The sequence below is a fragment of the Leptodactylus fuscus genome, chromosome 2 (assembly GCF_031893055.1).
Source record: "Leptodactylus fuscus isolate aLepFus1 chromosome 2, aLepFus1.hap2, whole genome shotgun sequence".
Lineage (NCBI taxonomy): Eukaryota > Metazoa > Chordata > Amphibia > Anura > Leptodactylidae > Leptodactylus > Leptodactylus fuscus.
Window position 1 is genome coordinate 34505119 of NC_134266.1, and position 12462 is coordinate 34517580.

The 12462-nt window shown below is 42.7% G+C and overlaps 1 protein-coding gene across 1 annotated transcript in view; it reads right to left on the minus strand.

Moving 5' to 3' along the window:
* Window positions 1–975: 975 nt before the first annotated feature.
* The window catches only part of MAP3K15 (mitogen-activated protein kinase kinase kinase 15), a 97922-nt gene continuing 86435 nt past the window's right edge, over window positions 976–12462 (minus strand). Inside the window, exons 19-29 of the mRNA XM_075263596.1 lie at window positions 10403–10560; window positions 9441–9624; window positions 8482–8662; window positions 7154–7328; window positions 6603–6788; window positions 5950–6055; window positions 5020–5227; window positions 4309–4418; window positions 4115–4218; window positions 3953–4029; window positions 976–1480 (exon numbers count right to left, since the gene is read on the minus strand). Of these exons, the coding sequence (XP_075119697.1) occupies window positions 1408–1480; window positions 3953–4029; window positions 4115–4218; window positions 4309–4418; window positions 5020–5227; window positions 5950–6055; window positions 6603–6788; window positions 7154–7328; window positions 8482–8662; window positions 9441–9624; window positions 10403–10560 (1562 nt within the window). The 3' untranslated portion in view covers window positions 976–1407. The remainder of the gene's footprint in view (window positions 1481–3952; window positions 4030–4114; window positions 4219–4308; window positions 4419–5019; window positions 5228–5949; window positions 6056–6602; window positions 6789–7153; window positions 7329–8481; window positions 8663–9440; window positions 9625–10402; window positions 10561–12462) is intronic.

Below are 12462 nucleotides of genomic sequence, written 5' to 3' on the forward strand. Positions count from 1 at the left end.
CGGAGCCACACGGGACTGTGTGCTTCCTGCAAGCTGCCGGCAATGGAGGCTGCTGGAAGATAGAAAGAAGAGACAGCATGTGTGAGCAAGAGGGGGGAACTAGGGGCAGATGTAGGGGGCAGTTAAACTGAATGCACATGGAGGGGGGACATTAAACTAGGGGGCAGATGACGGGTGACATTAAACTGGGGCAGCTGGAGGAGGATATTAAACCATGAGGGGTAGCTGGAGGGGGACATGTCTGCCTCTAGTTGCCCCCAGTTTAATGTTCCCCTCCAGCTGCCCCAGTTTAATGTCCCCTCTAGTTTCTGCTGGTTTATACTGGGGCACCAGGAGAGGGACTTAATACTGTGGGACATTTGGAGGGAAACATTATAATGTGGGGGTGTATAATGTTAGGGTGACTGTAGGAGGATCTTACTTTGTGGGGCACATGGGAAAAATGATTGAGAATGGGCGGAGTCAGCAGAGACGTGGGTGGAGCTAAAGTTGCCGCAGTGCGCATGGCCCTCTAGAACCGTTACTATTTCTCATGTGGCCCCATGGGAAAATTAATTGCCCACCCCTGCTTTACACTGTACTGTGAGCTGATGTAGATGATCTACCCCATACACTATAGTGTGAGCTGCTGTAGATGATCTACCCCATACACTATACTGAGAGCTGCTGTAGAGGATCTACCCCATACACTGTGCTGTGAGCTGCTGTAGATGATCTACCCCTTACACTATACTGTGAGCTGCTGTAGATGATCTACCCTAATACATGTTCACGTGAGGTGCTGGAAGGGGTAACAATGTAACCAGTCAGAGACCTTCTAAGTCAAATTGTGCTCACAATGGAATAGATCTACTTTCACGGTATAGAAAAAGGTACAATACATTTTTAATAAAAAAACTGCAGCTATGTTTTATTTCATAAAATACATAAAATTGGCAAAACTTTCTTTTTTTTTTTTGCAAAGGTGTCCATAGTCTTTAAAGAGGCACAAAATCTAAAGTATGTCTTATATACATTTGTGGGCACGTTTTCTTTTTTTGTACTTTCTTGACAGAAGATTGAGAGGGATCCCTGCTCCTGCGGTCACATCTATTTGTGTATTACATTAGCAGCTCTTATGACCTTTACTTTTCTAGGTTTAATGCTCCTTTAAATTGACCCTTGATACACCTTTCTTGCTACATTACTGCAGTATATCTCATTTAGCAATGATCGGACTCTTACAGAAGAAATACTTAACTCTGCGCACTAGTTCCAGTACCTAGTACACATAAGGCATCATATACACCTAGGAGGTAAGACCTATACATCAATGTACAAAAGATAAATAATTTAAAAGTTGGAATGTTTCTCCTATATGTTACACTTTACATTCTGTATTCCTACAGGCCAGACATATTTATAGGGTTAATTATCCATATGAGGAATTTTCTTCCGGTGATTGGAGATTGCCTTCCAGATCCTGCAGAGAGGTCCACCCCTGCGAGACAGAGAAGATCATCAGTTTCTGTATATCGCACATTACTACAATCTATTATCATAGTCACAATGGCCTCTAGGGAAATCACCAGGTAGCTGATATAGAGATGAGCGAACACTGTTCGGAACAGCTGTTCCGATCAGCACGCTCACAGCACGCTCCCATAGAAATGAATGGAAGCGGCCGGCACGTGGTGGGTTAAGCGGCCGGCCGCCGGCAAAGTCTTCGTGCCAGGTGCTTCCATTCATTTCTATGGGAGCGTGCTGTTCGGATTGGCTGATCCGAACAGTGTTCACTCATCTCTACGTGATGAATGTTCACTGTGACAAGGATTTTTTTGGCCCCTCTTGCTTAGCACACTTAGTACATGACCTGCTAAAAAAGAGTAGGATACCCCTGGTGGGCCCCTAAGCCTGATGGACCCTCAGCTCACCCTGGCATGGCACAGTACACTCCTAGTACTTCATACAGATACTGATATGCATCGCAGCCAGACTATGTGTCACTATAATATAACAGGGTTGACAATTTAGGAAACTACCCAGATACCATGGGTGACTGATATGTCATCTAGGTGTAGTCAGTCCTTCTTCCCTGACCCCTATCTTATCAATCACACCGCACCATACTGAAACATGGATGTGATGCCAATATTGGTACAGAATAGGTGCTTAAATCCATATGAAAACATGCCCCTACCTCTCATTTCTGTAAACCACTGCGGGGTGTCATAGTGACCATATGCAAACATTTAGGAAGATTTACAAATGGAAATGTGCCAAAAAACTGCCATCCATGCCTTACATCACATTTGGTAATTCTTTTACACACTTTTTTGCACCATGTCAGACAATAGATTGTGGCTTACACTAGGTTCACACCAGTGTCTGGACTCCATTATCAGGTTTCCGTCTTCTGCATGCAGAAGACGGAAACCTGTCATGCAGAGTCTGACTGTGAGCGCTGCTGACAGTTTTATGCTCTCCACGGTAAAACAGTTTTCTTTTTAAACCGGACACAGAGTACTGCATGTCCGACTCTGTGTCCGGTTTTAAAAAAAAAACAAAAAAAAAAACGGTTTCGTGGCAGAGAGCATAAAACGCTCACTGCCGGACACGTTTCAAACCCATTCAAATGAATGGGTTTGAAAGATGCCTGCAGGTTTCCGTCTCCTGCCCAGTTTTGTGCAGGAAACGGAAACCTGCAGAATGGAGTCCCGGGAGCAGATGTGAATGAGCCCTTAGGGGCTTCACACTACCGCCGCTGTCCACCCAGGGGTTTCAGTCCTAAACCCCAGGGAAACTGGACAGGGGAACGGCTTCTAGGCGGTCAGCTTTAAAACCCATTAATTTAAAACTAACCGCCAGTGTCCGTATACGGCCTCACTGCCTGGAAACCGTGGCTTCCAGGCAGAGAGACTGCATACGGACAATGGTGGACACCTTTAAAAACCCATTCAAATTCAAACTAACCCCTGTCCAGTTTCCCCAGGGTTTAGGACATAAACTCCTGGATGGTCAGGGGCGGTAGTGTGAACACCACCCTTAATATGCATCATGGTGCCCCATTTCTTGGCGTAAACAAAGCCAACAAATAAGTGGTGTAAAGTTAGACAGGGTTCACACTACCATTGTTTTCTTTTATGAAGGACACAGTTTGGGTGTCTGTTACTCTTCATTACCCATAGACTTTAATATTAAAAAATAACATATGCTTGGCGTCAGTCATGAAACAGTTTATCTTAACGGATTTTTGTCCGTGAAAAAAATGGACATGGGATGGATTGGGTGCAAACGGACACGGACAAGAAAAAAATCCCATTGAGATGAATGGAAATTTTAACGGATTTCTGACGGTTCAGCTAGTGACCGTTGCTAAAATCCTGTAGCGGACAATAGCAATGGACACTGCTGACAGTCACCAACGACAGTGTGAACACCGCCTTAGACTAGATAGTGTAAAGGTGCGGCGGATTTACTTTAAGTTTATTATTATTATTATATAGCATTATTATTCAATAATTAGACAGTATTAGTAATTCTGCCATATTATGGGGATAACGTCCATCCTTAGGGAGAGACCACCTTCTCAGGTGTGTGGAGACTTATACAGCCATAGTTGCTCCACTGCAAGGGAACATGGGAAGAATATGCAAATCTCCCAAGATGTAAACAGGGAGACCGTGCCTCTGTTATACTGCCCTCTATAGCAAGCACCCTCAACAATATGCCCGACTTCCCAGAAGCCTTCACTGCATGATGCGAGGTTATAACCAAATCAGTTTCTGAGCTACGGACGGCACCGTTTCTGTCTCTTTGGACTTCATCAGCGCAGCCTAGAGAGAATTGATTTGGTTTAAGTGAGAGGCTGAGAGACCAGATCTGCCATATTGTAGGAAGAATCTAGTCCAACTCTTGAATGTTACCATAACATGCCATGATTCCTTTTTTTCCTGTTCTATCAGTTTCATACCTGAGTTTTAGTTTTTTCAGGTCTTCTTTAGTGACATCGTGAAGAACATCATGAAGGGTATAATCTTCTTCCACAAACTGAGAAGTTAATAAATATAGAAGACGTCAGACAACATTACAGTGAGAAGTAATTGGAGCCAATAGTCTGAGTTGTAAGCATTACCAGCTCCACGACCTCTTCAGCGGCGCCCTGTTCTCTCAGCCAATCCATCAGCTCTTGGTCTCTATTAATGCCAATAGACACATAAGAGGCCGATCTGGGAACGTCTGAAAAAGAAGAAATGTAACCAAAATATTCTAAAGCGATGGCTGGAAAACTAAGAAATATATTATCTGGACTGACGTAGGAATAGTTACCCATGCTAGATTTGAGCTGGAGCAGATGCAGGTCATGGCTTCTTTGTTCCAGGCATTGTTTTAAAAGAAACTGGTATTCTTTTTCCTTCTGAACCAGATCTTCCAGTAACCTATGATCAAAATAAACCGAAAAGGCCACTAGATAAAACACCCTCTGTATGACAATAAGGCTTACTCTAGCAGTGATGTAAATCCCCGACTTATAACCTCATCCTTTACTGTAGCTAGAACTCTCCAAGAAAAGGCTCCAGTTGTTCTAATAGTAAATTTCTGTTCTGTAGGACAAAAACTGACAAATTTCAGAATGTGACTAACTGTGGGCACAGACGGTATGATGTTAGACGCCAGTCACAATGGTTCTCTGGTCTTAGAATAATGCCCTTTCCAGCCTTTTCTCCCATCCCATGTGGGTTCCCCTCACTCTTATAGCTTTGTGGTGACTAATCAGCATGGTAAGCCAAGTATGCATGTGTTCTTGATGGGAAGAGGAGAAAAGACTTTGGTGGTGGGTTCTCTCTACTCAGGTCAAAAAGGTTAGGCATGTTGAAAACTATAATGCTTCTTTCTCCTCTGACAATTGCCAAAGGGGGAGAGAAAGACACATCCAAACATATCACATGGTTCACTTGTCCTAATGAAATCAGCGGGGTCAGTTGACATTGGTATAATATATATGGCCACCCTTACTTTGTAAGCCTTTGGACACGCTACCTGTTGGTCTCTTGTTTCAACTTCCCAAGTTGTAGGTTTAGCTGATGACCTTGTGTCTCATGTGAAACCACGGAGCTAAGTGTGCTAACACCAGACGTGATAACAGGCTCTTCAGAACTATTCTGCTGCACTGGTTGGTAATCTTCATCTTCCACTTCCTTGTCCACTCCTTCACTTTCAGATGCAGGTCCCAAGTGTGTTCTAAGCTCTGTGCAGTACAAGGAGAGAAGACAAGAGCTACAGTACTTGTAACGCTGGGTTCACACCAGCGTTCGGCACTCCGTTCTCAGGTTTCCGTCTTCTGCATGCAGAAGATGGAAACCTGTCATGCAGATTCCGGCCGTGAACGCCGGTGAGCGTTTTATGCTCTCCGCAGCAAAACGTTTTTTTTTTGTTTTTTTTTAAAAACCGGACACAGAGTACTGCATGTCCAACTCTGTGTCCAATTTAAAAAACCGGTTTCGCCGAGGAGAGCATAAAACGCTCACCGGCGCTCAAGGCCGGACACTTTTCAAACCCATTCAAAAGAGTGGGTATGAAAGAGTCCTGCAGGTTTCCGTCTCCTGCCCAGTTTTGTGCAGGAAACAGACACCTGCAGAACGGAGACCGGGCGCAGATGTGAACAAGCCCTAAGGGACACCTTTTGTATCATGGGATTATTATATTTTCAAGACATGATAGTTTTGAGATACTATGTCACAACGTGTGATGCTCCCAGTGGTTGTTCTTTGAACTTCAGCTGTCACAGGTTTTCTCAACATGTCACAATATTGTACTGAATTGGTTTCAAGAAAAACTGGAGTTCTTAACCAAATTCAAGCTAAGATAAGTGTGGACACATCTCTATTTAGCATTATTATTCTATAAAGAACTAAGAATAGAACTATAGTCTTGTGAGAGGATGTACCCAGAAATGTTCTACCCACTTACCAGGAATAAGAATAGTGACGGCTGCCTGCACTGCACGTCTAATAATGTTATCCATAGCGAACATCCAATGAGGCCGGATTAGGTGGTTCCTTAAGACTTTATTAACCTGACATTATATTTTGCCAGCGAAAAACACACAAAATAAGTTAGTGAAAGTATTTTTCAGGATTTTATAAAACAACAAAGCGTAAAAGACAGCAATATAAAAAAATATACAAGTCAGGGCGGGTTCACACCTGCGCCCGGTCTCCGCTGTAGCCAATCCAGCCGGTTTCTGTCTTCTACCCCAAGAAACTGGACAGGGGACGGAAACCTGGCAGTCAGTTTTCAAACCCATTCACTTGAATAGGTTTACAAAGTGACCGCCCATGTGCGTCTTCTGCCTGTCCAGGTTTTTTTAACCGGACACAAAGTCGGACATGCAGGACCTTGTCCGCGGTGAAACTGTTTTTTTGTTTGTTTTTTTTTTCAACTGGACTCAAAGTCCTGCAAGTCCGACTTTGTGTCCAGTTAAAAAAAATTGGTTTAGCTGTGGACGGGCAGAAGACGTAAACCCGCCGGATTGGCTAAAGCGGAGACCGGGCGCAGATATGAACCCACCCTCATAATAACATGTATAAGACCATGGCAGTACTCGAGATGTGGACACTCACCGCATCCTGGAAGCCAAACAGGACAAGCTGGATTTGGTTTATAGATGTGCTGTCAAAATCAAGATCCACTTTGAGCTTGGAAATGGTGGAAGCCATAACTCTGTGCTCCGGGGAGCGGATAAAGTCCCTCAGGATATTAATTATTTGTTTGATGTGAGTGACTGAAAGTTGCACGTCTTCTGAGCTCTACAGAATGACAGGTTACAGTATCTTTACTTACACATCCGACTAACTATAAGATAAGATGACTATATAACACATACAGTTACTTATACGTTCTAGCTTCTATATTGATATATATTCTCTTTACCTCCACTTCTACTTGATCATACGTGACAACAATTTTTTGAAATCTAATTAGATATTAGCATAATGTATATCATCTATAAATATAATATGATAAAATAAAATGAGCAATACTTTATAGGTGTAGTCAGGGTCAGATTAGGGTTTGGCCACCCCAGACCCTCCACTATGCTGCAGGTTCAGACTGCCCATGCCAAACCTGCCCAGCTCCCTGCTAGCTGTATTCCATCTGTATATCATTGTACCTGCATAAGACATTCTTGCAGATTTGAGGACACTTTATTCTGCTCTTCTTTGAGGATTTTGTAAAGTATTGCACGACGTTCACTATCTTTACGGAGAAGAAACAGACCAGAATCGCGCTCATCCGGAGAAGGAGGGGTACTTCTGTCTTCCGATACTGAGCCCTCATCCGGCACACTGTGGGGTAAAACAGAAATTGGTCTTTTGCTTAAATGATTACATTTATTTGCACAGAGTACCCAGAGGCAACCTACACAAACATGGGGAGAACATGCAAACTCCTTGCAGATGTCTTTGGTCATATTTGAATGCAGGACTCCAGCACTGCAAGGCTGCAATGCTAACCACTGAGCCACCATGCTGCCCTAGGTGAATCTGACCAAGGACAACATCTACATGGAGTTTGTATGTTCTCCTTGTCTTTGTGTGGGTTTCCTCCAACATGCCAAAAATATACGGATAGGCAAATTGGCTCCACGTACAAATAGCTGAACCTTATGGGTGGTGGGGATGAGCCCCTGTATGGCAGCCTTACTCCACAACGCTCCCTGCACTAGGAGATTCTGTGTGAAAATTGTATTACATATGTTTGTCATAATAAATAACGAAGAATTATAAATCTGTTCATCTCTCTCTCCTGTATACAGATATATACGGTAGTATTGTGCAAAAGGTTTAGGCAGGTGTGGAAAAGACATGCTGCAAAGTAAGAATGTTTTTTTCAAACAACAAATTTAAGTGAATGAACAAAAAAAAAAAAAAAAAAAAAAAAAAAAAAAGAGAAATCCCATTTAGTGTGACCTCATAGACGTGATGATATGGCCCCCACAGAGCCCTGATCTCAACATCATCCAGTCTGTCTGGGATGACATGAAAAGACAGACGGATTGGAGCAAGCCTACATCTACAGAAGATCTGTGCTCAGTTCTCCAAGATGGCGAGAACAACCTCCCTGCCGAGTGGCTTCCAAAACGGTCTCCAAGTACCGAGAAGAACTGATGGAAGGCAAAGGTCACAGCAAATATCGATGGGATTTGCATTTCTCTTTCATTCAATCACTTCATTTTTTTTTTTTTTTTAAAAAGCATTCTTAATGTGCAGCATATTTTACATACACATGATCTATCTATCTATCTATCTATCTATCTATCTATCTATCTATCTATCTATCTGTGTGTGTGTTTATATGTATAGGTCTTAAAACATTATATGATGACACTTGTACTAAGCCACAATCTAACAGACAGCACAAGACAAAGCCGCCATCCCTAGTACAGAAAGCTGCATGTACTGAACTGAACTTGGTCTTCTGTATCAATAGTGCACTTACCTTAATAAACCTGACATAGGAGCCTTGTTGGAAGGAATTTCAGATGTGGATCTCTTGGCCTTTTCAAAGAATATTTCATGCTTTGCGTCTGACTCCGGCGATACTGATCCGTGCTCGCTGCTGCTACTACCTGCCAGTTCCCCGGGCACTGGCAGCGGCAGAGACGCACTGCGATTGTAATCTGCAACCATAACACCGACCTTATCACTATGAAACACAACTGTGCTTTTTATGACAAGTTCTACTGCTCATCGACGCACTCAATAAACACGTGTCACTTTATTACTTGCACTTACAAAACTGCCTCAAGTATTTTCTTGAAGGAGTACGGCTACAATATCCATTACACCTCAGCTACATCCATCACAAATGCACCTTTCTTCATAGTAGTATGTCCTCGGATCACACTATATAATCTATTCTAGAGAGTTTAGTTACATCCACTAATCTCAAGTATTTCATTACTTGAGAGTTAACACGTCTAAGCTAAGCCTTACCGAGAGCACAGCACAGGCTCAAGCATCTTACATAGGCTTAGAGTCTTTGAAGGTCCTTATTAAAATGAATACTATGTACTAAGTGCAGAGGAAAAATGCAACATGATATACCAAAGTCTTGGCTTTGACTAGAAACCGCAGCAAAACATGCAACAAAAAAGCAGTTTTTGTGCAACATAGGGCCTCAGCCTAAAGGTTGCACCTTGACCAAGGTTATATAGGTGTGTTACTTGTTACTATATGTTGTATATACATCCCTGTGAACTTACATATCATTTATATGCTTATAAACCAATAGAAATGTACAAGGTGAAATGTTACAGCCCTGCGGTGTTGCTACAAGTGCGGCTGAAGACATAAGCCCTTGACCCCTCTTTACAGTAATGTAGCCTGCACCTAGATGAACAAGCTTGCATAGTAATATACGGCATCTCAGTGGATCTGATAGTAATGGACGTTTACCTGAGGGCTTAAAAGCTATTTTACTTTTCTTTCCTTTATTTGCTTGCTTCAGAAAGAAGTCTCTCAGCAGGTCGGCTGCGGTCGCACGCTTTACTGGATCAGGCTCAAAGCACAGTAATATGAAAGCCCTGGCCTCCGCGGACAAGGACTCAGGAATTTCGGGGTGGATCTTAAACATTCCCACCTGTAAAGCACGAAAAACAGAAGCCATTTTTACAACACCCCCAACGGTCACAGCCACAATTCCCTTCTTAGGGGGCGTCACACTACTGCCACTGTCTGACCTGGGGGTTTCCATCCTAAACTGAGGGGAAACTGGATAGCGGGCGGCATGCTGGCGGTCACCATTAAAGGTAACCGCTGGTATTCATATGCAGCCTCTCCACTTGGAAACCGTTTTTTTTTTTTCCCATGGACACAAAGTCGGACATAGGGCCCCTTCACACGGCGTAAGCACTCGGCTCATTCCGAGCCGTACACGCGAGCGCTTCTAAACACTTCCCATTCACTTCAGTGGGAGCGCTCGTAAAGCCGGCTTTATGCGCGCTCCTATTGAAGTGAATGGGAAGTGTTTAGAAGCGCTCGCGTGTATGGCTCAGAATGAGCCGAGCGCTTACGCTGTGTGAAGGAGCCCATACATGGGTTTTTGCTGACTTCCGGCATGCTGTCCCCTGTCCAGTTTCCCCGGGGTTTAGGATGGAAACCCCAGGGCAGACAGCGGCGGTAGTGTGAATACCCCCTTAGTAGTCACAGACACTTTGCTGGCTTGTGGTTTTACATATATTTATAATCACACATACAAACATGAGGCTCTTCACACTGTAACTTCCATGTTTACACCTATATCGCTGTCGCTACTGTCAAAATTGGAACTGTAATGGAATGGGATATACCATAGTGTGCACAGAGCCTTACTGATTCTGAGGAATCCGGGAAAATAAATATTCACATATAAAATGTACCTTAAACATGGCAGCTTGGGGTTCTCCCAGCTCATGAAACGGGGGCCTTCCTGTAGCCATTTCAATAATAGTACACCCAAGAGACCAGATATCAGCCGGAGCGCCATATCCTCTGGGCCCTTTATCGATGATCTCTGGCGCCATGTATTGCAACGTGCCTACAACATGGAGATTATATTTGGAAATAAAAAGAGAAGGTTTATTACATTGAGGTATAATATAATCAGAGTATAAAGGAGGTCAAGTATCAGAAGAGCTCTCTGAATCTCGCAGTTGCTGCTCCTTTTACTATACAACGTTTCAGAACTCTCGGCTTCTTTCTCAAGTAAATTTATAAACCATATATACAAAAGGAGACATATGGGTAGAATTCTAGGAGGAGGGGGGTAGAGGGTTATCAGTTATTGGTAGAAACAATGTAAACAATTCCAGGTTCCTTATCAGTTCTCAGGTCAGTGATTTCTGTAAGATGCCATAAACCCATGTGACAGATTTAACCCCTTCTCCAGTGTTTGAAGCAGGGTCATAAGTTTATACTCATAAATCCGTCGCTCTTTCCTTAAAAAGGTATCAACTACTGAAGACTATCAAGTTTTTTTCTTTTGTTATAATTTCCTACCCACTGGCTAACACGGTACAAGAACGAACATTTTCCTTTTACTATAGCGTCATTTAGGTTATCAAGCAGATGTAATAGGGCCGCACTGCTGAAAACTACAAGAACTTCACAGGCGTAAACCTAGGTCCAAGACTTCTAATTACAGATGCCATTAATAAGATTAGAGATTGAGTCCAAGTCACCGACAAGTCTACTGGAAGAAGTCATCACATTCTGCAGCTGTCACTGACATGTAACTAAAGCAGGAACTTTGGGTTTCAAGTAGCATTCAGTTAGAAGAACATTATAGGGAACAATACTCTGTACGTCAGATGTCAGCCATAAAATCAGTGGGACGGGGGAATAAAAGGATAATACATGTCTGACAAAGTCATTAGGAGGCAACTGATCAATCTCCTGATGGGCCCTCATACGGGTCATAATTCAGTTCCTATGGGCGGTAAGATCGGCCGCCCCCTGTGGACTGTGAGGTATAGTTTCACAGCACATCTGCAAGCGTCTACTATGCCTGCTTTCTTAGATTAAGAGATATGAAAGAAACAACAGACATATTCTGCAGAGTATATAATGCCGCAGACACCGACAGGCTAAGATCCCACATAGTAGGCCGCAGCAAAAAAAAAGTGCTGAGAGACAAACCACAGTGGCAATGCATGGCGGTTTTTCACACAGCGCTTTTAGCTGTAAGTCTGCAGAGTTTTCCTCTCTGGACATTCTGCTTTCATTATACCTATAGGGAAACCGCCGGCATTTCCATAGGTATAACGGAATCCAAAATCACTACAGTGTTCGCTGGGCATATTTTTCCACAATTTGCTATGGTTGCTGAGACAAAGAGGAAGAAACGCTATGATTTACAATACCAGCAAAGTGAATGTGATAGGATTTTATCTCATCCACACATTGCAGGAAAAAAAAAATTGTAGCATGTTAATTTTAGAATTGTGGCCATTTTACATATAGATTTAATATGGGTAGGAAAAACAAAGGAAAATGCAGAAAAAAAAAATGCATTTTTTTTTTTTTTTTTTTTAAGAAGCATTTCATTACAATGGGCTCTTAGCCTTAAGGCCCCACATTGAGGAAATGCAGTTTTTTGCAGAAAAAAAGCCCTGTGTTATACAATAGTAGCAAAGTGAGATTCTGATTAATCTCATCCACACATTAGCTAACAAAAAGGGCTGTGGAAAAGCTGCTTTCTCCAAAACGTATGAGTTGTTTTTGTTAAAAAAAAACAACACAGCATGTTAATTTTAACGGTGGAATTGTAAGTGTTTTCTTATAGTTCTAATGGAGACGGGGAAAATAGCAGCAAAAAAATGGAACAAAAACTCAATAAAAAGCTGCGGAAACCGTGCAAATAATTTTCTAGCTGCGTTTCGCTATGTGGGGGACCTTAGATTTAGTCTGAGGCCCCACGTTGCGGAAATGCAGTGTTTTT